Source organism: Dendronephthya gigantea, unplaced genomic scaffold (assembly GCF_004324835.1).
Source record: "Dendronephthya gigantea isolate DGI-Jeju-01 unplaced genomic scaffold, DenGig_1.0 000032F, whole genome shotgun sequence".
NCBI classification, from domain to species: domain Eukaryota; kingdom Metazoa; phylum Cnidaria; class Anthozoa; order Malacalcyonacea; family Nephtheidae; genus Dendronephthya; species Dendronephthya gigantea.
In genome coordinates this window covers 1,212,540-1,234,980 of record NW_021163042.1, presented here as the reverse complement: position 1 = coordinate 1,234,980, position 22,441 = coordinate 1,212,540, and the positions used below count along the sequence as shown (strand labels likewise).

Here is a 22,441-nt window from a genome sequence, read left to right as displayed (position 1 = left end):
TTTTCACCTGTTATTCGCGCAACGCAAAGCGAAAACCATAATCCGGCAACGTAACTAATCCCCAGCGAAAAAAACCTGTTGCGGAAAAAATGTCGGATTGCTGGGCAGGCCTAGTCGAGAACGAACCTTAGTTCAACCTTGTACCTCGAATTAGATTAAACTCCTCGATCAGGATCCCACTAGTTGTATGACTTCACGTCAGATTTAGCTGCACACCTAGAGGCCACCACTTCGATGATTTAGCAGTCAGTTGAGGATAATAATCGAATGCTTGAAAGGTAGAGAAATTTGCAGTAGCTTCACTTTGTTTACGCGAATGATATTACATATCAAGGAAATAGTAATACAAATATATTTTACAAACAGGTCTGATTATTTTACATAAACATGCAGTTTATAAGCTCCTCCATATTATTTGTAGTCATGGTATTATTTGTAACAAACGCAGAGAAAGGTTGGTCTGTATTCTTCTTCTACAATGTTCGGAATGTCAATGACAATGAATAGATTAGTTGTCGCCATCACGGTTCAAATATTACAGTACCAGCTTTAGCCAGTTCACTGGCTTCAGCTGAATGCATGGGCTACTCTGCTCAAATAAAGTATACACACTACATCTGAGGCCACGTTCCATGATTGCCATATCCAAGGTATATTTAAATTCAATATGGCCACTATTGTAGAGCGAATGTCTGTATAACGTATACTACAGGTGTTTCCTGCCAAAAACATCCGTTGGATCAGTTTTGTCTTGTGAGAAACGATCAGTATAAGAAGGATCATCCCAGTTCGACCACATTTCGTCGTCGAAATCCTTCGACCATGGCAGAGTTTCCTCCTGAGATATCCTTTCAGTTGGGTCTTCAATGTCGTCTTTGTTGGGATCATTATGTTTATCTTTTGAGTTGCTTTGACTATCTTCTGACGTTGCAAAGGGCGTCGTTGGTTTGTTTTTATGCAACATCGCCTTCAATATATTCTCCATTTCAATACGACTGTCATTGTTTCCCTCGACTCCATCTTGTGCTAGACTAAATTTCTCGATGAATTGTCTTGTCATTCTTTCGGGATCTTCTATGATGTAGTCGTCATCATCTTCAGAGCTATCATCAGTCCGAATATTTTCCATCAGTTCTGTATTGATGAACGATTTTGTGTTGACTGTCGGGCCTTGTTTCGAAAGAGCCGTTTGCTTCCGTTTGAAAAACATAGAAACTAGAAAGTCAAGAAACAACAGGTATACGAAATAAACATAGAAACTAGAAAGTCAAGAAGCAACAGGTATACGAAATAAACATAGAAACTAGAAAGTCAAGAAACAACAGGTATACGGAATAAGCATAGAAACTAGAAAGTCAAGAAGCAACAGGTATACGAAATAAACATAGAAACTAGAAAGTCAAGAAACAACAGGTATACGCGGTATATTTAGCAAAAATTGAACGAATCGCAGTCTCATTCAAAAATTTTCCTCCACTCAAGTATAAAACAAATGTGCAATCTGACAGTGAGATGTTTTATGCCTTTTACAAAATTATGAATTGCATTGTGCTGCTGATAAGCCCTGATGCGTCTATCAATCTATTTTCATGTTATATATCCCACCTGTTTTGTTGCAATGTTTCTTGGTGCAGTTCCACATGTTTCCGTTACATTTGCTGAAAAAAAGGTTGAGTATATGAAAGTTTAGTCAGTCTAACGAGATATACATGCAGCCCTACTGTTCTAATTGATAATGTTTTGACTACCATTAATGGACCTCGGGAAAGGTGTCAAAAATAATAATCATCTTCACTGCGCAACGTCAACGGTTTTTTTGTAAAGAAAGATACGGGCGATAAAAAATCACAAATATCAAAAAGTAAAACTGCTATGTTGTAAACCTACCATAATGTGCACATATCTCTCAAGAGCATAAAATCGCCTTGGAAATATTGGTGATTATCATAGACACATACTGTAAAACAAAAACATAACATTTCATAGGTTGGGGTCAAATGAAGTCTACGTATATACTATTGCCAGACTTTCTGGCAATTTGTAAAGATGTGTACGCGGCTTTTGCAGGTGCAGGATACAAAAACTAATCTGTTGTTTTGTCTTGATAATATTTATTTATGATGATATCATTTACTCTTTGTGCCAAAACTAGATTTCGCGATGGGTATATACCAACTTGAATTCATATTATTAAATATTAAAACAGCCATATATACATACGAAACTCGTGATGATGCGACTCAATGGAACACAACTGATAAATCGCTTAGTTTATGGGACTTAGGGTTCTTTATACTGCATGTTCTAAAGGTCTTGCATCAGGACAAACGTTTATTGCAATTGCAGATTATAGGCCGCTTTTTACCTGAATGAAAAGCTTCAGGGCAGACTGGACAGCATCTTCCTTGCAAGTGGACAGGATTCTTGCATTTTGGTACGGAACATTTCGATTCGTAACACATTTGCTGTCCATTTTCATCGCAAAAACAACTCACGCAGTCATTCATATTCCAGCCTTCCCCAGGCAGGTGCCGTTTACCGGTGTCTATATCTTTGCACTCAACATTTCTTTCTTTCTTCGTTGGTTGAACAACTGAAACGAAAAAGGAATAAAGATTAGTATGACAAATTTACATCGGGGAGGTTTACTTGATAAGGAACCTGGAAATTCGGCTAAAGTCTTTCTTCTATCTTTTTGTCCATGTTTATGCAAACTTGTGCATTCTTGCAAAAACTTGCGTGTGCATTCGTTCAATAGAATCACCTGGTTTAATCACGCAATCAAACTTATGAAAAACTCATAAAACTAAAAAAATATCATTTCAAATGCTGGAACACGGTATATAGCCGAGATTCCAGACTTATGAAGCAATAACTATACCATTTTATAAAACGTCACATTTGCTGAATTGGTCCTTTCATACCTTGCTCATCACCCTCAGGACACACAGAGCAGCACGCTCCATCTTTCCTAATTGGATCGGAACACATCGTTTTACTACAAACTGAGGCCATGCACGATATTTCACCCTCGAAACAAACGCATTTCGTGCAATTATCTTTATTCCAACTTTCTCCTGATTGAAACCATAGTTTTGTTTCCGTATCTCTGCATCTCGTGTCTTCACCGTCAATAAAGATTTCTAAACGTTTATTTAATTGAATACTTCACAATTCGCGATTAACAGTACGAGTGATAAACTGCGAAAAAATTTCATTTCACCGAACTGAGACAGTGAAATAATCTCGGGTCTCGGATCATTGACAACATACCGTCGTCTACTTCAGGTTTACAAATTGGACAACATCTTCCTTCGACATGCACGGGATTTAAACACGTTATGGGGCAGGTTGCCGCAATACAGAGACCACGACCGCTGACACACGAGCACGATGTACAGGCGTCCACATGCCACTTCTCACCATCACGATAAGACATGCCTGACTTCATATCATGGCACATGTCCAACAGAACGTTAGACACATCATTTTCACCTATAATTTAAAACAACAAGAAAGTTTCATTTTTGCTGTGGTATAATGATTCAGAATTTCTAACACCTGACTCTCACTAAACCTCAAAAACACAATGAAAAACGCAAGCAAACGCAAAGCACAGAAGGTAAGACTTAAAATTTTAGGGTTTTTTCTCTAGATCATTTTAGGGGACCTTTTTAAATTAATGTACAATAATGGTACCCCACTTTTAATCATTTTACACCGAACCAAATAAACAGTACATATATTCATTTTTATATTGTTTGAAGATTCACATGCATAAGACCACTTATAGTCAGTACTCTTAATTCTTCGGCGATGTCTTGTATTATCCATCTATAATATGCACAACATCAGAATTCCTAGTATATTTCACCTTTAGTACCTCGTATAGTCAAGGCCTCAACTTGATAATGAAAGAGGGAAATGCATATTCATATAATTCGTGCTCGCATACGGCATGACTCATTATACTGCCTATTTCTGAACGTACCCGGTTTCCTGGAGCTGACATATACTGGAGAAGGTTGCATAATAGTTGGTGATGGCCAGGCAGTAGGATGCGAGTCTGAAAATGAAGAGAAAGTATAGTACCCTCATATTTCGATGATGTGAATCAAGTAGAAAGTAGAACTGTAGATGCTGACTGTGATGTTTCGTACCTGACTGACAGACGGCTTGGCATATTTCTATGGATAAAAAGTTATTAAAGTTTCCACCACATCCTCCATAGTTAAACTCAACACAGTTTCTGGTAGTTGCATTATAGTACCAACGAACCATTGTTTCCGAAGTGCACCGCCTCTCGTCAGGAAATGCGAAACATACACGTCTCATTAAACCGCCTGTTCAACAAAAGGAAGGGATACATAAGACTTAAAACAAATACTATACCAAACTTTACATTGAAGTTCCTGATGCCTTTATCTCTAAGTACTGCAAACAATATACTATGTTACACCATAGACAATCCAGAAGACATGTCTTCTGGATTGTCTATGGTTACACAGCAGGAATTGGAAGAGGTCCCCTGACCCCACTTCTGGAATAATTGGCTTTATAATCAAATAAAGCCAGGATTTGAACTGTCAAGTGCACATCCATGCATACTACCAAAACATAAATTTCCTATTCTCAAAACACATGACTTAGGGGTCTTTTCCATTCTTTAATTGTTTAGGCTACCAATAAACCCTCCGCTGTTGTCACACACCCCTGGAACGAAGAATTATAGCTATACATGCACACACCGTTTTGTTGCTGTTTATTCCTAAGTTGGGTTGTTGGCACATAAGTGGAATGAATAGCGGAGGTAGTTGTCTTCATTTTAGTGAAAAGTTGTGTTTCTTTGTACTCTGAAAACATAAAATTATAATATGAAGGACATGCAGAATTCACAATCAACTAAAATATAATGATGAGAGCATCACAATACTTCCGTTTATAACAACTGCCTAAAATGGACAAAAAATGCTGCACTTCTTGATGTTTTGACTTAACGGACTTCATTTCCTTAGGAAATGTCGATCGAGAGTCCGAGCGTTCTTGTCTATATTTTAGTCAGTTTTATATAACATTTAATGAGAAGTTGTTACAAAACGCTGCCACGCTTCATCTTGGTTATATTTCAATTTAAAGAAAGTAATTTAGTTTTTCCCAATGGCAACATTTGTTAACAGGGAGTCAGGGACGTAAAAACTATAGAAAAGACGTCTGTCAGCAACATACCTGATTCTGAAGGCATTCTTCTCTCCCCAATTCCGTCTTCGCTCAAGTATTCCTCGTGTTTTTTAAAAATCCTGTTCATTGAAAGGTTCACTTCCAGAAATGGCAAATCTGTTTTTGGTTTTGTCGCTGAAACGATAAGATTCTGCGTCATGCAATTCCTCGTTTGAAAAGATATTTGTGAAATAATTGGTTAAACATGGAGAGTAATAACCGTGAGGTATGTCCAAACCACCCACTTAATTCCGTCATTGCATAAAAAAAACTAACAATATGTCCGACATTGAATGTTTCCAACTACAGAGAAGAATCAAACAAAAACTAATCTCAAGAAACTATGAACTTTGAATTCTTAAGACGTTTCTGTTTGGCGCCAACCAGAAGGACGTCTCATTTGAGTCAAGCATTGTGATTCAATTATATGTTGGACAGATTCCCTATAAGAGTTTGTCTTTCATCAATCTATTCTATACGCTGTGCACAATTGCGTTACCTTTATTCCGCTTGCATATACCAACACGCAATGAATCATGGAAATTGTCCGAACGGGGAAGTCGACAGGAAAAACCTCTAGGACAGGGTAGCACTTGAATTTTACCATCTTGCGACGTCAGACAAGTCAGATCGTCAGACTGAGTTGGCAAATTGTTTAAAAAGCAACTTGGTTGAATATCACACTTCCACAATCCATGATGACAGACGCTGCATTATAATAAAAATGTTAAAGGAAGTATGTCCGTAACTGCCAAATACGCTTTGTTGCATGTCTGCGTGGAGAACAATGGGATTTACGCATATTTCATGGACTTTAGCTTACGGTGTGTTCTTGCGAGTCAGACTGGTCCTGATATTCGAATCGTACAAATAAATTAAAGTTTCAGGAATTGGGAACACGCTGTACAATTTACGTTTTCATAAACTGAAGCCGAGACAGCTGGTGGAAATTAGTCAATGTAATACAATGAACGTGCATTGAGTTTATAAACTGGAATCTTAGTCTTTGTTCCATAAAACACGTGCACTTTTATGAGGCCGTATTCTAAAAGCTTACTCGCACTCGAATAAGAGATGATTTTCAATTATGTTTTACCTGAAATTTTTCCATTGATCAAGAAAGAACTATCTCATGTATTAACAGCCATGGCACAATTAAATTTTCTATGCCACGCTGAATAAGTGAGAGTGAGTGCATGAGCTTTTTGAATACAGGCCCTTGATCATGTTAAATGAGAAACGTCACACGCCAGCATAACAAGCATTCCATAAGGCTGCGGTACCTGTACCAGTTTATATGAAACGCAATTCGATATTATAATTACTGCTAAAAATAGTAAAGGACTTTGATACGTTGCCAGAAGGCTATCTTAAGGAATTTCTCTCAGCATGATCTGCTTTAACATTTATGTCCCTCAGTGCCAGTGGTAAAATGGTAAACATGCACGCATACATGTAGTGATGGAGTATGTTGACAACACCCTTATTATTTCTCAAAATGACCTTGCGACCCTTCTCGTCTTATAAAGTTAGTTTGATAATCAATTATGCTAAGCGTAAACAACTTAATAAGCAATCAAGCTTATCTCGTAATTTGTCAAAAACGCGCAGCTGTAGCTTTTTATCAACTGGACAGAGACTAATCTTGGCATCAACAAAAGGTAGATACTTACCAAGTTTCACACGGTTTAGCATCTGGCCTCGAGTCCCCAAATTTGAATTCCTTGCCTTTGTGGGTGCACTCTAGAACGTTCGAAATGCAAACAAGCAATTAACTCTATCCACAGGAACTGTAATAAATCCAATTAAGGCAATTCACAGTAGTAAAATTTTGCGAAGTACATTAATTAAACCGTCATCGGAAATTACGTTTGCAGTGAGAAAGTTTTTCCTAATCGTCGGAAGAAACGCAAAGCATTATCAAATCGATAGGGAGCAGGAGAGAGGAAGATATTTCTACGTTCCCGAGCAAATCATAGACTTGCACAAATCAAATAATCAATTAGTTCTGCAATACATCATCAGTTCGATAAGGTCTCAGCCATCTTAGGATGCATGTTTTAATTAAGGATTCTAAGAATAGTATAGCTAGCTTACAATTCACAAAGCTAACCAAACTTAATGCATATACTGTCTTGTTACAATCACCACAATTAGAATTCTGTATTCTAGCTAATGGAATTAAAACAGCGATGAACTCACAACAGAGATTTTTCAATCTGAAATTCGTCCGAGATTCGTGGCATATTGCGAATGATATTAGGAATTCTTCATAAGAATTACACTGTTATATAAACTGGTAAACCAAGCAATGCTGGTCGCATAACTGTATATGCATTTTAGTATTGCACTGATCTAAATTTTCAATTATAATTGCATGCAAACCAGTCTAATTTATCTATCTGGTATTTTACATCGATCTTTATTCGATTGTGATTAGATGGAAACCATGGTATTTTATAATAAATGCAATGATAAATCTCTTCTTATTAAGTGTATAGCGTACGTTTTGCGTGTGAAACTGCTCAGTCGTGAGAATTTATAGCTTTTTTATTTATGTTGACTGGCAACAAGTGTACAATCTATATGGGCATTTCAAGCTTTTTAAGAGCCTCTGTTATAAAAAATTGATGATCCTGGACAGACACGAGCGATTATTAATCCTGGGAAAGAGGATTTATACGATTGATAATATTTAAACCCGACCAAAAGCAGTTGCGAAAGATGCATCCACGCCTTAATTTATATATACATCCTTTCCCACGGGATCCAAGACGCCCTTTCCTCTGCTTCTATGTCCATTTATGGCCGTGTATACCATTTTGAGGCGTATTTTCCCTTTTTTTGATCGCATCCTGTCCTTGACTTAATCTGCCTGGTACTGCCTGATCTTGCATGGTTATAGGGGATGATAACCATGCATGGCTAACATCATATAAAATAATTTCACTTTTTCAACTGTCTAAATAATTTATATACACAAGAAAACTTCTCGACATTTCTACTTAAGTGCATGTCTTGTCATAATATAGCTAAGGGTGATGCTAAACCGACCGCAAATTAAGGCACTCAAGTAGAAACGTCGAGTTTTCTTTTATTTTTAGGCCGCCGATAAACCTATTAAGTAGAAAACTCTCAAGGAAACTGCCACATTTAGAGTGTTTGTCTTTAGATCGTATACACTATAGATGGTTACACTCATACATCTAATATATACTTGATCAATGATCAATTGTTTCAGATTTATTAAGGAAAACGAGTATAGCTTATTTATTTATTTATTTAAAAACTTCGCCTTTTACAAAACTATATACATACACAGTAACAAAAGGACATACTAGGCAGGGTATCCGCAACAGCAAAAGCCAATTACAGCTGTTGCTGTCCTTGGATAAAATTTTTCAATACTTGCGCATTTGTATATAACAGCTGATAAAATATTTGATATTAATAATGTATATAAGCAGTCTAAATGTCTAATTAATTTGACGTGGTATCAGTCAGTATATACAGCCATGCATGCTGTATATGTCAATTGTTTACAAACTGTCATTCGCTTTTAACCTAATGGCCTCGTTTTCGTGCCAAGTATTGACTGTTTTGTTTCTTTCAAGTTTACTGTGTTGAAAATTAGTTTGCCATTGAGGCTAAGATTAGCAAAAAGCGATATTATCTTTCTCTGTTCTTGACATGTTAAAACAATTTAACATGAGAATAAAGAAAAGGAAATGATGCATACATGCATGCATGGTAAAAGAAAATAATCAGTACACCTCATGAATGATCGCGGGTGCATAGCTAAGAATCTCTAGGAATTAGGAATGGATTAACTCAACTCTTTACTAAACTTATACTGAGCTCTGTTGTTATTATTAAACACTCAAACCTGTTTATTAGACATTCGTCGTGTTGACAAATACTGCATGAGACTACATGTGTAGAATCTGTTTGTTTAACCTCCACAGGTCACCATGTACTTCACTTACGATATCAACATTGCCTGCATGCATTGTTGGATACCATAGTAAAATGTTTAAAATCTTTGCCTAAAAAAACTACGCGTAAATTACGCGTAAGTGTCATCGGCAACTACGTATAATCCGAAATTAAGAACTCGTTTTTGAGATACATCTTCCTCTTCCTGAACAATTTTTTAATGAGTGTTTTGTTCTCAGGTCAAGACATACTTAGTTATATATCAATCCATTAAGGAGAAAACTGGATTACCACCTATCTATATTTAACGAATATCGACTGTATACATAATTATGATATGAGATTCAGCGATAACTATAAAACAATTCAGAAAGTAGCGGATAATTTATTTAGATCGAATCATGGATATATTAAAACTGGTTTGTGGAAATTAATATGTCGACGGGGAGGGAAAGGTCGATCAGAAAAACACCTGGCCCCATGCAGTTGTATAAACGACTAGTTAACAGAATTCTGAGTTAACTAGGATTTGACTATGAAAAATGTAGTTAAAGAGTTCTGGCCCCTGTAGTTCGCGGTTATATGCAGAACTTATACCGTGTGTGCGAGTAAAATCTCTCAACACGGCTTTGGTTTCACGTAGTTGCTGTACAGGTGTCCCCCACCCCCCCTTTAGCCGTCCTGTTTATGGGACCATTCTTCATCGATCAGTTTAACTTAGAGCATTTCATTTGGTGATTTGGGTGGGAATCAGATTCCATGCAATGTTTCCACGCTTAACCAACATGCAGGAGTCAGACAATGATAAGAAATTGCAAAGCCAATTTAACAAATATCGTGAACATGGGTCCTAGCATCTAGGTTCTATACCCGCACGACCTCATTATACAGGGAATGCTACAATCGGGCGTGGGTCTCCGCGCGACATATCTGGTTTCCGATTGGGAGTTCATCTTGTCAATGACAAGTTCTGGTTACAGAGGAGCCAAGGCCCAAGGCTTTATGACTTACATATAGCTTTATATTTTATGAATTCTTACTAAACTTACTTTTGCATTTTCCATTTACCAATCCAATTTCCATTTCAGTAAAACACTCTTCCCTTCGAAGCTTGCATTTGTTTCGGTACTGCCTGCCATTAAGTAATCCACATACCGGATGCTTTGCCTTTCCACATCCTCGCGGGCAGACGCAGACAGGTTCACCACGTTTATTGGTCTTACAATTTTGACGAAAACCGCATGTGATGTTTTGACAGGCATCTAGTAAAAACAAAGTAAGTAATCTAATGAAGGTTTGTTGTCAGCTAGTGGTCAGAGCAAAGAACGCCTATTTATATGGATCACAGATACTCATAGTTATTTATAACAGGCTAAATTATAATAAGTCATGCTAATATGTTTTAACTGTTGCAGTTGACAACACAATACACTATGTCTCTCTGTGTTTTATCAAGGCAGGGATTACTGCTTCTTAAGAAGAGATGACCGAATGTGACCTGCAGACAACTCTTGCCTTGACTAAGATGCTGCAAAAAAACGGATGCGAGGTCTAGCCAGGAAATTCGAATAGGTCTCATGCGTATATAGATGTCGGTAAATTTGGCAGAGTGTATTAAGTCTAATTCAAGATAGAGATTTAGAAAATGATTTAGAAAAAATGTTAATAGCCTATGGCATTTCTTACGTATTAGAGATATACTTCATCTGTATATACATAAAGTTGTATAAATTATTTGAAAGGTTTCCCAATTTGAGAATCTGTGCCTTGCTTTATTATGACAACTATATACTGACGACTCCGATTTCTAAATCATATCGCTCTGAGAAAATCCACAATATTTTTAACCTTTCGTTTTTTTATGTTTGAACTAGTTCCAGGATTTCGTAAACTGAGTTATATAATTATACATCACATCCTTGACCCACCGCAGCATTTTTATTACGGGATTTTAGACTTTATACATTTCTGCGAAAATTAAAGTACATGCTGTGCGCTGACCTCCAGCTCCTCGGAGTTTCCAAGTAAACAGATTATAAACAGATTAACAATTTTTATGTATTAAACAAATTTATAGCCTATTGAATTTTTCGGAGCAAGGTTTTAGCAGCATGCTCATTACCCGATCAAAGAGCCTCGGTTATATAGCATATGCATGCAATCATATAGCTTAGCTTTTGGAGTGGAAATTCCTGTTATTCCAAGATCTATAGATCTTACTTATAAACTTATATTCTAAAAATACTATAATGTTCAAGTTCCGAAACACAATCCAATTATGATAAAACATCAAAGTTCTGTTTTCTCATTCTTTCTAATCCTTCTTTTTTGGCCTTTTATGGATGGCTTAGTCTTCTTCTCAGCAACCCTGCGTTATTGTGGTATGACACTAGGATAATCATGCATGTTGGTATTTTTAGAATAATTATAAGTCATTGTAGTCTTCTTAGTGATAAACCAACACGCATCGTCAGAAAGTGTTCATTCGCGTGGCAAAACAATACCAATATATTAGCGAAATTAACTGCAGCATATTATCAAATAATCTCTTCACTTGGCTTAGATTAAAAAAAACACATCAGTTAAGTTTTAAGACTTAAGTTATTTTCAAAAGTATAAGAGCCGTACTTTTGCAGCGATCGAGGCAGCGATTGCCGATCCAATTGGAATGTCTTATTATCTTTGCTTTGGGCAACACAGATCGAGAGATAAGCGGGTAAACGTAATTTTATGTGCGTAGAAGGAAAGGTTTATAAATCAACATATTGGAAAACAGTAAATTTGGGAGTGTTGAGTTGATTAAGACATTAAAGTTATGTCATTTTAGCCATTGGAAAAATATAATTTTCTACGTTTCGACTAAACTATAAAGTCATCATAGTCATCATAGTCATCTGATGATGAACATAGTTTAGTCGAAACGTAGAAAATTATATATTTTCAAAATGTTTACTCTTTACGGAGTTTCCATTGTCTTTATCAGTATTTTATTGAAACACTTATGCAGTGGTTCCCGTAATTGTTAGTCATTGGCTTAATGGAAGTTCAGATTTTACTTCCGTTTGACTTTGAGAGACACATGCATGAACCAATCAAATGCGAGAAAATCTATTAGATCAGCCAATCAACTGAGCGCAAAAGGTCAAATTATGAGTTGATGGTCTGCCGATCCTTCGCTTTATAATATCTCTATAATAAACCATAATATGAATTGGCAATGATTATAATTTATAAAATATAAGCTCCGAAAACATACTATATTGCATTCATGGCAGTTTAACTGTTTCGCAAGTTCCGACAGTCACATCAAACTCGCAAATTAAAAAAGAATATATTTGCTTGGGAATATTATTATGGTATATAGCTTAGACAGTAAGGCTTAGTCTTTTTTTGCCTGTTAATTAATGCATAAACTTGTATTTGAACTATTTCATGTCTACACCACAGGATGATTAATGTTATAACAGGAAGGGGTGCTGACAATTAGAGGCATGTGTAATAACAAGATAAGCAATAATTAGCCTGTTTTAAAACTAATATTTAAGCTGTATTTCCTAGTGATAACGCTTCAAGTGAAAATCGTTTAGGGTGGGTAATAAGGAAGTTTAATCTTGACAACTGCCCGTCCGATCTAATGTCCTATATCGGATTTTTGAATGAGGATAAATAGTCGTATCAAGGCAGTTTATGTTAGACCACAGGCTAGCTATTAATAGTGTTTACTTTAATTCGCTGGTCCGTAGCCTTTATGGGCATAAAATTATTCATTAAAGGTTGGCTGATCATTTTTTCATACTCACTATTCAATCAAATACAAAGAATTTAAAACGAATCACGAATTCATTGGACTGAACCGAGAATCAATCTTGCAGCCAGCGATATAAACTTTTTGAACTGATAAGATTACAGAAGTAAAAGAACATTCTGGTGATATTTTCACAACTGAAATTGCTAGATAAAAATGTAATGTAGCTGCTTTGTAGCTGTTACATGACTCCACCCCCTCCCCCAAATACATTATCAGTCTTCGAATCGGACGGAATTTATTCGTGAAATATCACGACATATTGTTATCGGTTATATATAGCGTGGCCATAGCTAACTAACAACTTACAAATTGCAGAGATCGACGGCGATAAACACACACGCATGCAATGGTTGGATTTGAGAGCACAAACCGGATCATGGCCATAGGTATAGACCATATAGTATATGTTTTGATAAAAAATTGAGGCGTGGAGTGTTAACTTATCCCATCATGATCCGATCCTATTATCGAATGCTTGCTGGTTGTACAAAATATGCGATCAAAATTCATATAACAACTGTAGATGTGGTCGATTAAGGTCAGGGACCACCTAGGCACAAAATAACTTACCAGCTTAATCATATACGCGATCAATATAATAGCCTGTTCGTGTGCTATTAAACCATGCTGGAAATAACAGCGAGTGTGTGGCGCAAAATGAATTCAGATTATTAAACCTTTAGAAATTGTCGTAGTTATAAGTGAGCCCATCCCTCTAGGTGATTCGAATTCTCCGGGCTTCAATGTCCACAACGAAAGATTAATATAGCGCCCTGCCTGCCCTCCTGACGAAATTAATCATGCAGTTTCTACAGGGTGTATAAAAAAATGTACCCCCTATTGAAATGAAGCTTCTGTTGGAATTTGAATGCATGATTATATAATGCACTGGTAAATAACATAGTAATTAGGTTAAAGTGTCCAAATTGAGCATCTCGCTTTACATTTTAAGCACCCGTGAGTTTGGCATAATAATAATGCATTCAAATTCGAACAAAAGCTTGATTTTAATAGGGGCCGGGGTATGCGTTTTTTGATACACCCCATATACGGAAATACTTTTAACCGTCAATTTAACCGAATAATATTGTTTCATTAAAGTCGTTTGATGTACGTACATGGCTGTAAGATCTCTGCATAACACGCCATATTTTGATACACTTCAAAAACTTTGCTATTTAGGAAGTGAATTCTATACTGGGTGTGGTGGGAAATTATTCCTAATTGAGAATCAAAGTGTGGCGAGTATCTTGTATCTAGTTATCCTCGCGTATATGCTGTTAACGAGTAACGACTATCACACATTTGTCAAATATTCTAAATAGTGCGTGTATGACTGTAGCTTACATAGAGCATGGGATTAGTTAACACTATAATTCAAGCCTCAGCTCCTTATATTTAGCAGTTTGAAGAGAAGGGCTGGCTGAGTACTATCAAATTCACTAGTTTCAACATGTCATTCAATTCTCTCATCATTTTTAACTGATATACAATATATTCCTCAAGTCAATCCACACTTATTTGCCGGCTATTTCAGATCAACGCTAAGGCAGTCTCGATATTTCACCGTAAATTAAACAAACTATAAGTGCGTAAATGCGTCTATACAGTATATCTTCGTTTCATCATTCACATATCAGCGATTTATTTTGAGGACTGTATTCACAATCGGCTTTGAGCACCGCCGCAATGAGGTGGCACAATCCTGACATGCTTTCCTCGCCACAATTTGCGCGCACCCCCTTAAATCACCAGTTAAATCCAATAATTGATTAATCAACATAGAATTACCTACATGCATGTCTCAATCGACAATAGTTAAAAATAAATGACAACAAATTTGTTTAATTAACGCCATTTGGAAGAGATCAGAGATTTAACGATGATGCGCACAAATTTTGCGCGCTTGTTCCAACAAGATAAGTCGATAACGCGTCTCTGCTCGGTTAATTTTGATCATTGCCATTTAACAGATTTTCACCTCGTTATTGAAGAATTGAGAAAGGAGAAAGCGGAAAATTCTCTTGCTTTCGGTGGATACGACCGAAAAACAGAAAAAAAGCGATTGGAATGACTGTTAAATAATCCGTTTGTGCATGTGTATATATCAATTGCAGGTTAATCGATTGTCGCGAGCCGCAGTTAGAACAGACCACAGTCAAGAAAATTTCTGCTATCTTAACATGATCTTATAGTTCAAAGCAATGTTTTTCGCATGGCCAGCCAAGTCACCACAAAACAATTCGGTCACATTGCTGAATTACATCGCGTGACTTTGTCCAAATTTTCGGTAAAGAAAATACTCTACTAACTGCACGACTTATCGGATTTGTATACATGAAGCGTATACGAATTGCTCTTTTTCACGAGAACGCTAAATTTGGCCATTACTATACATCTCAAGCTTTAATCAACACATCTGTCAAAATCTGATCTTGAAGGACGAAGGTTCGGGATTTTTGGAAGTGCAGATCATTAAGGCAGCACGTTCACTTGGGGGATTACTTCAGTAATTGCAATGTTAAATCTTGTACATTAAAGTACAATACAAGAGCATTAGAAGAATTGTGAAATTCTACTACCATTAAGTTGGCAGTTGAGAGAAATTTATAAGTGCACTCCACTTTGACGAAGGCATGATAAATAATAAACACGAAGTGAACGCTAGAAACATTTTGAGGCATGCATTCTTACCGGGTTCACAAACGCCAATTTTGAAATGGTCTGGTAGAAATCCGTCTTGATTTTCCCGCTGTGTTCGTGTGACGCATTTCAATCCATTGGCGCACTTGCCATGAATGTACCAAAGACCTCCACATCTTTGATTCTCCAATTTCGCACAGACGTCGCAACAACCACACAATCCTTTAACGAAGCCTGCTTTACAATTCAAGGGTTCAACGCAAGTTGTCTCATCGCACGATGTGCACGATAAAGCGGACACTGTTCGCACGAATGCGATAACCACGAGTATTTTACGCCATCCAGCCATGCTGTTAAGAAATCACCGAGTTAAATCAATCAGACTAATGTTTGTTTTTTCAACCCCATGTTATAAACTTTCTGTTTTAGTAAGAAAATATTACCTGTATTGCGTCACAGTAAGGTTCAAACAAGTAGCTAACAGCGCTTTATTTATAATCAGGTTTTTGTTATGAGATAATCGATTATTCAAATATGATATACACTTGGTTGCAAATACAGCCAAATGTCTGCCAAAACAAACCTTGCCATAAATATACGACCTGCGTTTTAAAATGCACAACCGAGGGGAGGAACAATTTTTCGATGTCACTATCGAAAAGGACATTTAGAAAATCAAAATTACGCACGTACTTCAGAGATTGGAAACACCAAAAATATTCAAAGGTCGTGTGTCTCAGAACTAACTTCATCGCATCACAGTAAAATTATGTTCGCGCCAATCATCGGTTGCTCCGCGTATAACCGCTGTAATTTTACGCCGTAGTTTGGTTTGCGTCGAAATGCTCAACATCGCGTACTATTCAATAAACGAAATGCTTCCGGAAGTCTTTTATTTGCATTATGCGTTTTAGGGCAATGAGCGCTAATTGTCATCAATTGTTGTTAGCGCAACGCGAAATTGATATGCAAGCGGGCGCGCTAACTTGAGTTTTATTTTCTCTTGAAGAAGTTGCGTGACTCGGCAAATGACACAGGGATAAAGTTTGTGCAATCGCCTTGACGAAATCTATAATCGCATGAACTGGGCTCATGACGGGTAAAGTTGAATTCCTCAATCTTCGAAAAGTTTCACGATCCATTGTGTAAACACACATGATCATAAATCGAGTTAACTAAGAAGATAAAATAATTTCTTGAAGTAGCTAGGGTATATAGGAAGAGAACTTGTTTACCTTAGCTCTTGAAAACAGGCGATAAGAGTACGAAGCAGATGTGTCGGACTTTCGCACGTTGAGAAGAAATCTTAGAGTTGTCAACTTTGTGGCACTCCTCGAGTTGTATCTTGGCTGGCGTCTCCTGCTGAATACAGACGTAACTAAATTTAGCACGAATATATAAGCACAACATTTGACACTGGGGGTTAAACCTATACACGTCAAAAGCCTGCGGTGTTATATTACGATATGATACAAACACAAATACAGATCTAATTAATAGTTAGTCAAAACAATTTTGAAATACTTTTTGTAAAAAACGTGTTTTTATAACGGTAGTATTGGGGTGTTCGCGTCAAAACAAATTATATATTGATCATATACTATAGACATACTCTTATATAATGGTCAAATTATTTGTGCTTTGTTCAAGCAGATGGCCGATGTGGCTGATGAAATCAATGATAAATCGCTCTTCCATATAGCTGGCGTAATTTTTACTACGCCTTTAATTAATACTAGCCTCTAGAACACACACAAAAAAGTGGTATACACCAGTTCCAGCTCCCTGCGATTGCAATTCTTTATATATTTCACGGTCGCTCCGCTTTTGAGGATGCTTTTGGAATACGACTGGAACTTTTATATTAGCACGGACACAGGAAAAATATATGACTTGCCCGAACATTTTAGCTCAACTGTTCGGCGAAGTCATCGTACGATTGATTTCAAAAAACCATAACGAAGGTTCATTGGTGAAAAATAGATGTGATGGAAGATCTCTTTCTTTGTTTTATATCGAATATAAGTTGGATCAGCTAATTCATGGAAAGTAACTACGTAAAGTAAACTACCACCATTAAAAAAATCTTTTCAAAAAATTATATAGAATCAGCATACCGAAGTATATATCAGTATATAGCTTAACGTTCTCATGCATGGTATTTAAAATGTCTGTTGAATGCCACCCCTTTCATTGTTACAAAAATTATTCTAATTGACTGAATGTAAAGGCTTTGCAGTGAAAAAATTTGATCACTCATCGCGGTTCAGCTATAGTTCTGGATAATATTTTTCCCAAGCCCATGCATGTAACAGGCTTTCCGGCCGGCTCTTAAATTGCTAAAAATTTTGGCACAAACTGATTATATTAAATTTTAATAAAACCTTTTTAGCATGTCGTAACGATATAAGCCAGACCTGTCCATGTTCAAAACCATTTCGGCATGAATGAATTGTCAAAAATGAAGGAGATGAAGAAAGCGCTCACAGGTCTAGGGGTAGTGAATCATCGGGACACTAACTAATCTTAACGAGCACTTGTGAGGTAATTAGGTTAATTAACTGATTAACTACCGCTGTCTCCTTGACTGGTTGCACATATTAGCTAATGAGGCGGCCCACTACAGTTAATGAAGTATTTGCAGGAGCATAACTTGGCAAGCGATGTTTTAACTCGGTTGCAGTAAACATAGTCAGTGTTTCCGTAGCAACTTGAGGAAGGCATTTAACAGGATAATATATAGAAATACAATTGCTTGTAACCAAAAAAGTCGGTAACCTATCACCACAAGACTGTTTTATGAAACTTTTGAGGAATTTGATGAAAAAAATGGAATAAAAAAGTAGGTCACCGACTTCGTTAATAGAGTCTTAATAACTTTCTCATGTTGCTTTGGAAGTCAAGTCTTAAATATTTCTTGCATTTAAATGTCGAGTTCGAAGTAGAAAAAATCAACGAGATAAGGACGAATACGTTTTCGTTTTGAAACGAGACACCGTGGATAGCTTCTTATTCAAAGACGGAGTCACAAACCGCGTCCACCAGTGCCAACCGTTCAAGTATATAAAAAAAACTAATCAGCACGAGCCGCATTAGCAGTGTTGTGTAGAATGTGTGAAACTTTGTCCATTTTTTAAATATTTCCAGCGACTTATTGTAGTACAGGTGGCAAGATTGTCTTTCTGACTACCAATTTATAGAGAAGCCACATTCCCTTTGAGTTAACCTTATGAGAGGGGTGCGCATCAACCTCCCACCCCTTGCCACCCTTTCAACGTTCTTCCCCGATATGGATATGCTAGTGTAGTATTTCCTCATGTTTCCCAACTGTCCAGTAAACGTAGCCTCCCAAATATGCATGCAGAGTCATGTTATAGAGGTTTCAATTTACGTGTTAAATAGTTGTGAAGCCCATGGTTTTAATTAAGGAACTGATGAAATGAAGGCTTATAGCTGTATATGGTGTAGGATGAAAATCGTGCTGCAGCAAAGTAGAACAAACCAAAGCGTTGCACCAGTTTTAAAAAATCTTCGCGCTTCATATGGAAAAGCAGAATGCCCTGATTAAAAAACTCAGCGCGCCGTTCTTGTTGGGTGTTCCCAGGATGGGCGCATGAATAAAATATTTAACATTGCTTTTTAAATCTGTCAAGTCTCTAGATAACACGCGACTTAATCTATCTTAATTATCACATGTGATATGGACTATTCACGTTCACTCGAGATAAAGGTGAGAGATTTTCATCACCGCTTAAAATAGCGCTGGTAAAAACGCCATATCTATCAACAATTCGATAGTTTGAAACTTTCCTCGTTTGGCAAAACGAACGTGTGTTACTGTTTGTAAATTTAGTATGGGAAGAAGTTATTTTTAACAAGCATAACGATTTCTGTAGTATCACTACTGGTCCGCATAGGCAACTCGACTCAAATTCCATACATACACGCGCCTATGTTTATACAATAACGTGTTATTCTAAGGTGCCGGGGCGCCTATAATAACTTAATTATATTTTTCTCAGCATTGACAACTACCTTTGCTTTTCCGGCCATCCTGTCACTTTATAGGAATTCTTCTGTGGCATATATGACGTCATAACCAGTCTGCTGGCGCCATCTTGATTGATTTTACAAATTTTATGTCCGCTTAAAAAGAACAAACTGAATTGAGTTCCTTTTTTCTTGTTTTTTTTGTAACCTCTTAATTATAACATTTACATAAGGCATGAGAACAACCAGTCATGTCGAAATCTGGTAAAGCTATATTTTAAAAGTGTATTTGTAGTCTCGTACATATTGCTGTCTCGTTCTTGTATAGATTGTATATTCCCATATGCCTTCGCGCCCGTTTACACTTGCAACTGTTGCTGCGATTTTCCTCTTTTGATAGATGTAAAAGAGCTAATAACAGTTCTTATTTAACCACCCGTAACAAATTCCTTAAAAACAAACTCTCAAAACAAAATCACGCAAGTGTAAGCGGGCCTTTCGCATCATATACGACGTATCATATATTATATGTATCCAGTAGGCGCGGAACCGGGGGGCACTTTTTTGAAAATACCAAAATGTACCCTCTTTTTTAAGCGAACGTACCCTTCTTCGAGTCATTAAATGTGCTTTATCGTTAACAAAAGAAAAAAGGGCTACAGGAGTACACGATCTCATCATCTCAGACTCAGTAGAAATTTGTATGTGGCAAAACTAGTTTGATTTTTGCATACTGATAGACCAGCTTACGAGCTAGGTAACCGAAGAAGGAAATAAATCACCACATCTTAAAAGAGCAGACCGAAATCAGTATAATTGCAAAGTTTGACCGCAAACTTCCCTTACGGAAAATATAGCCATGCAAAGTAGCTGATTTTGTATACTTTTTTACTACGGAAAAGGTCCATTTAGTGAAATTCACTGTCTTCGCAGATGTATGGGCCGGAGTAAGTGTGATATAGTTCTATATGAGAAAGTGCCCTTTTTATCAGTGCCCCCCCTCCCCCACACTTTCTAAATGGTTACGCGGATTATAAAACATGATGATTAGGAGATTATACTGGATGAAAAAGAAATACGATCATGTTAGGAAAATGCAACTTCATAGTTCGTTCATAGAATTTGGATATTAAAAAGAGTTTAGCGAATTCTTAAAAAAAGTAACTCCCATCGTTTCTGCTATAACCTCTGTTACCGTCACCAGTTCCCTCGCATTTTGTGTTTCCATCTATTTTTATTTGGTCCGTGATTCCTTATCAGAACATCCATTTTTCGAATTACAATTGGGCTGAATTTTTTCAGAACTCTTGGGACTGCATTGCTGACAATTGTCATCAAGTGTCGTCTTATGATAATGCAAAACGGTTTCATTACATGATGTTTTATCGCATGCGATATAGCGATACGACTTTCCCCCATCTTCTTTTAAAATAACTTTTGGTGATTCTTCGTGCTCACTGACGGGCATGCGCAGTAGACCCGCATGGTAACAATTGTAGAGATGCGAGTGCGACTTTTTATGTCGCTCAAATTGCGCTGAATCAGCAAAAGATTTACATTTACACACATCACATTTATGTGCTGCTTTTTCATAATGTAACTGATGTCGTCGCAAACTCACAGAATTTTGGAATTTTTTTTCACATACACCACAAGCATACACCTGTTCGCTGTGAGTTTGTTTATGATATCTAAAAGTACCTGATTGTCGGAATCGTTTCTGACACACGTCGCATTCGAAAGGCATTTCATTCGTGTGTATCCGTTTATGAACTTTGAGGCATCCCTTCTCAGCGAATTTCTTCAAGCAGATGTCGCACTCATGTGGCCTTTCTCCAGTGTGCGATTTTTTATGACGAGAGAGTGCACTCGAGTTTTTAAATGAACTCTGGCAAACATCGCAACCATAAGGTTTTTCATTACTGTGTAATCGCCTGTGAACTGTTAGCGTGCCTGTTTGAGCAAATCCTTTCCCGCAAAAATCACATATATGAGGACGCTCACCATTATGGATTCTCTTATGGATAATAAGGGCACCCTGTTGTTTAAATGACTTCCTACAGACATCACATTGTATTTGTTTTTTATTGGTATCCATTTTTTTCGCTGAAAATCTTGCACTATGTACTTTCAGCTATATATTCGGTGCCTTTTTCTTATTCTTGCATTTACATAGGAGAATGTACACCATCTGTCACATTTGAGGGATTTTGAGCACTAAATAAAGGATAATGCAATTGCATAAAAAATAACTTGTTTTGTTATAACATGTCTACTCATAACAGTTTTTGCCAATGAGGTCAGTTTTAAAATCAGTCATGTTGAAGTCTTCACTACATTTATTCCAAAACATGGCCAGGAAATCTTGTGTAAAAACATGGTTAGTATTGGTTAGTATTGGTTAGTATTGGTTAGTATTGGTTAGTATTGGTTACCATTGTCCATTGAGTAGTTTTACAAAAACACAAAACAATAAACACTTGTTTTATCATTGAATGTATTTTGCCTGCACAATATCTCTAAGAAAGATGCAGGCAGAAATCCCCAAATTTCCAATTTAGAAAATAAATTAAACCGTAGAAACCAGTAGAAATGACTGGCAATCAGGGCCGTAGCTAGACCGCTTGAGTGGGGGGGTTTATATTCATATATTCATGTTTATATACCATAGGAACAATAGCATACAAAAGAAATCATTTGGGCATAAGATATATGAATATGCACCCCCCCCAATTAAGCTTCTAGCTACGGCCCTGCTGGCAATAAAAAACTAACTAGCTTCATTAGGATGGTGAACCTTTGCCTGCTGTGGAAATCAAAGGCATGCAAGAGGTTATTTAAGTTTTA

General features: G+C 36.9%; 2 protein-coding genes across 3 annotated transcripts; both read right to left on the bottom strand.

Annotated features, from left to right (window-relative positions):
• Positions 1-302: 302 nt before the first annotated feature.
• LOC114524844 lies at positions 303-20,833 on the bottom strand. Of its 2 annotated transcripts, none has more exons than XM_028546041.1 (16): positions 19,640-20,833; positions 16,840-16,966; positions 15,656-15,954; positions 10,203-10,415; positions 6,891-6,960; positions 5,717-5,925; positions 5,227-5,352; positions 4,749-4,853; positions 4,161-4,343; positions 3,992-4,066; positions 3,274-3,495; positions 2,925-3,143; positions 2,366-2,593; positions 1,888-1,957; positions 1,606-1,658; positions 303-1,215 (listed from the first exon to the last, which is right to left on the bottom strand). In XM_028546041.1, the coding sequence occupies exons 3-16, from the start codon at positions 15,951-15,953 to the stop codon at positions 707-709; spliced, it is 2,580 nt and encodes an 859-aa protein (XP_028401842.1). In that variant the 5' UTR covers position 15,954; positions 16,840-16,966; positions 19,640-20,833; the 3' UTR covers positions 303-706. The 2 variants fall into 2 exon arrangements, with proteins under 2 accessions (XP_028401842.1, XP_028401843.1); XM_028546042.1 differs by having other exon boundaries at positions 16,840-16,963.
• On the bottom strand, positions 20,829-21,692 carry LOC114524973 (zinc finger protein 239-like). The gene has a single exon (XM_028546231.1). The coding sequence runs from the start codon at positions 21,690-21,692 to the stop codon at positions 20,829-20,831; it is 864 nt and encodes a 287-aa protein (XP_028402032.1).
• Positions 21,693-22,441: the final 749 nt, after the last annotated feature.

What these genes read in the sequence shown, in the direction of transcription:
- LOC114524844 (XM_028546041.1), bottom strand. Translation starts at nt 15,953, where the DNA reads ATGGCTGGATGGCGTAAAATACTCGTGGTTATCGCATTCGTGCGAACA. An exon ending in AATTGGCGTTTGTGAACCCG is followed by an intron (nt 10,416 to 15,655) that starts GTAAGAATGCAT and finishes TGTTTTTACTAG; the next exon opens with ATGCCTGTCAAAACATCACA. An exon ending in TGTCAGCTCCAGGAAACCGG is followed by an intron (nt 3,496 to 3,991) that starts GTACGTTCAGAA and finishes TTTAAATTATAG; the next exon opens with GTGAAAATGATGTGTCTAAC.
- LOC114524973 (XM_028546231.1), bottom strand. Translation starts at nt 21,692, where the DNA reads ATGGATACCAATAAAAAACAAATACAATGTGATGTCTGTAGGAAGTCA.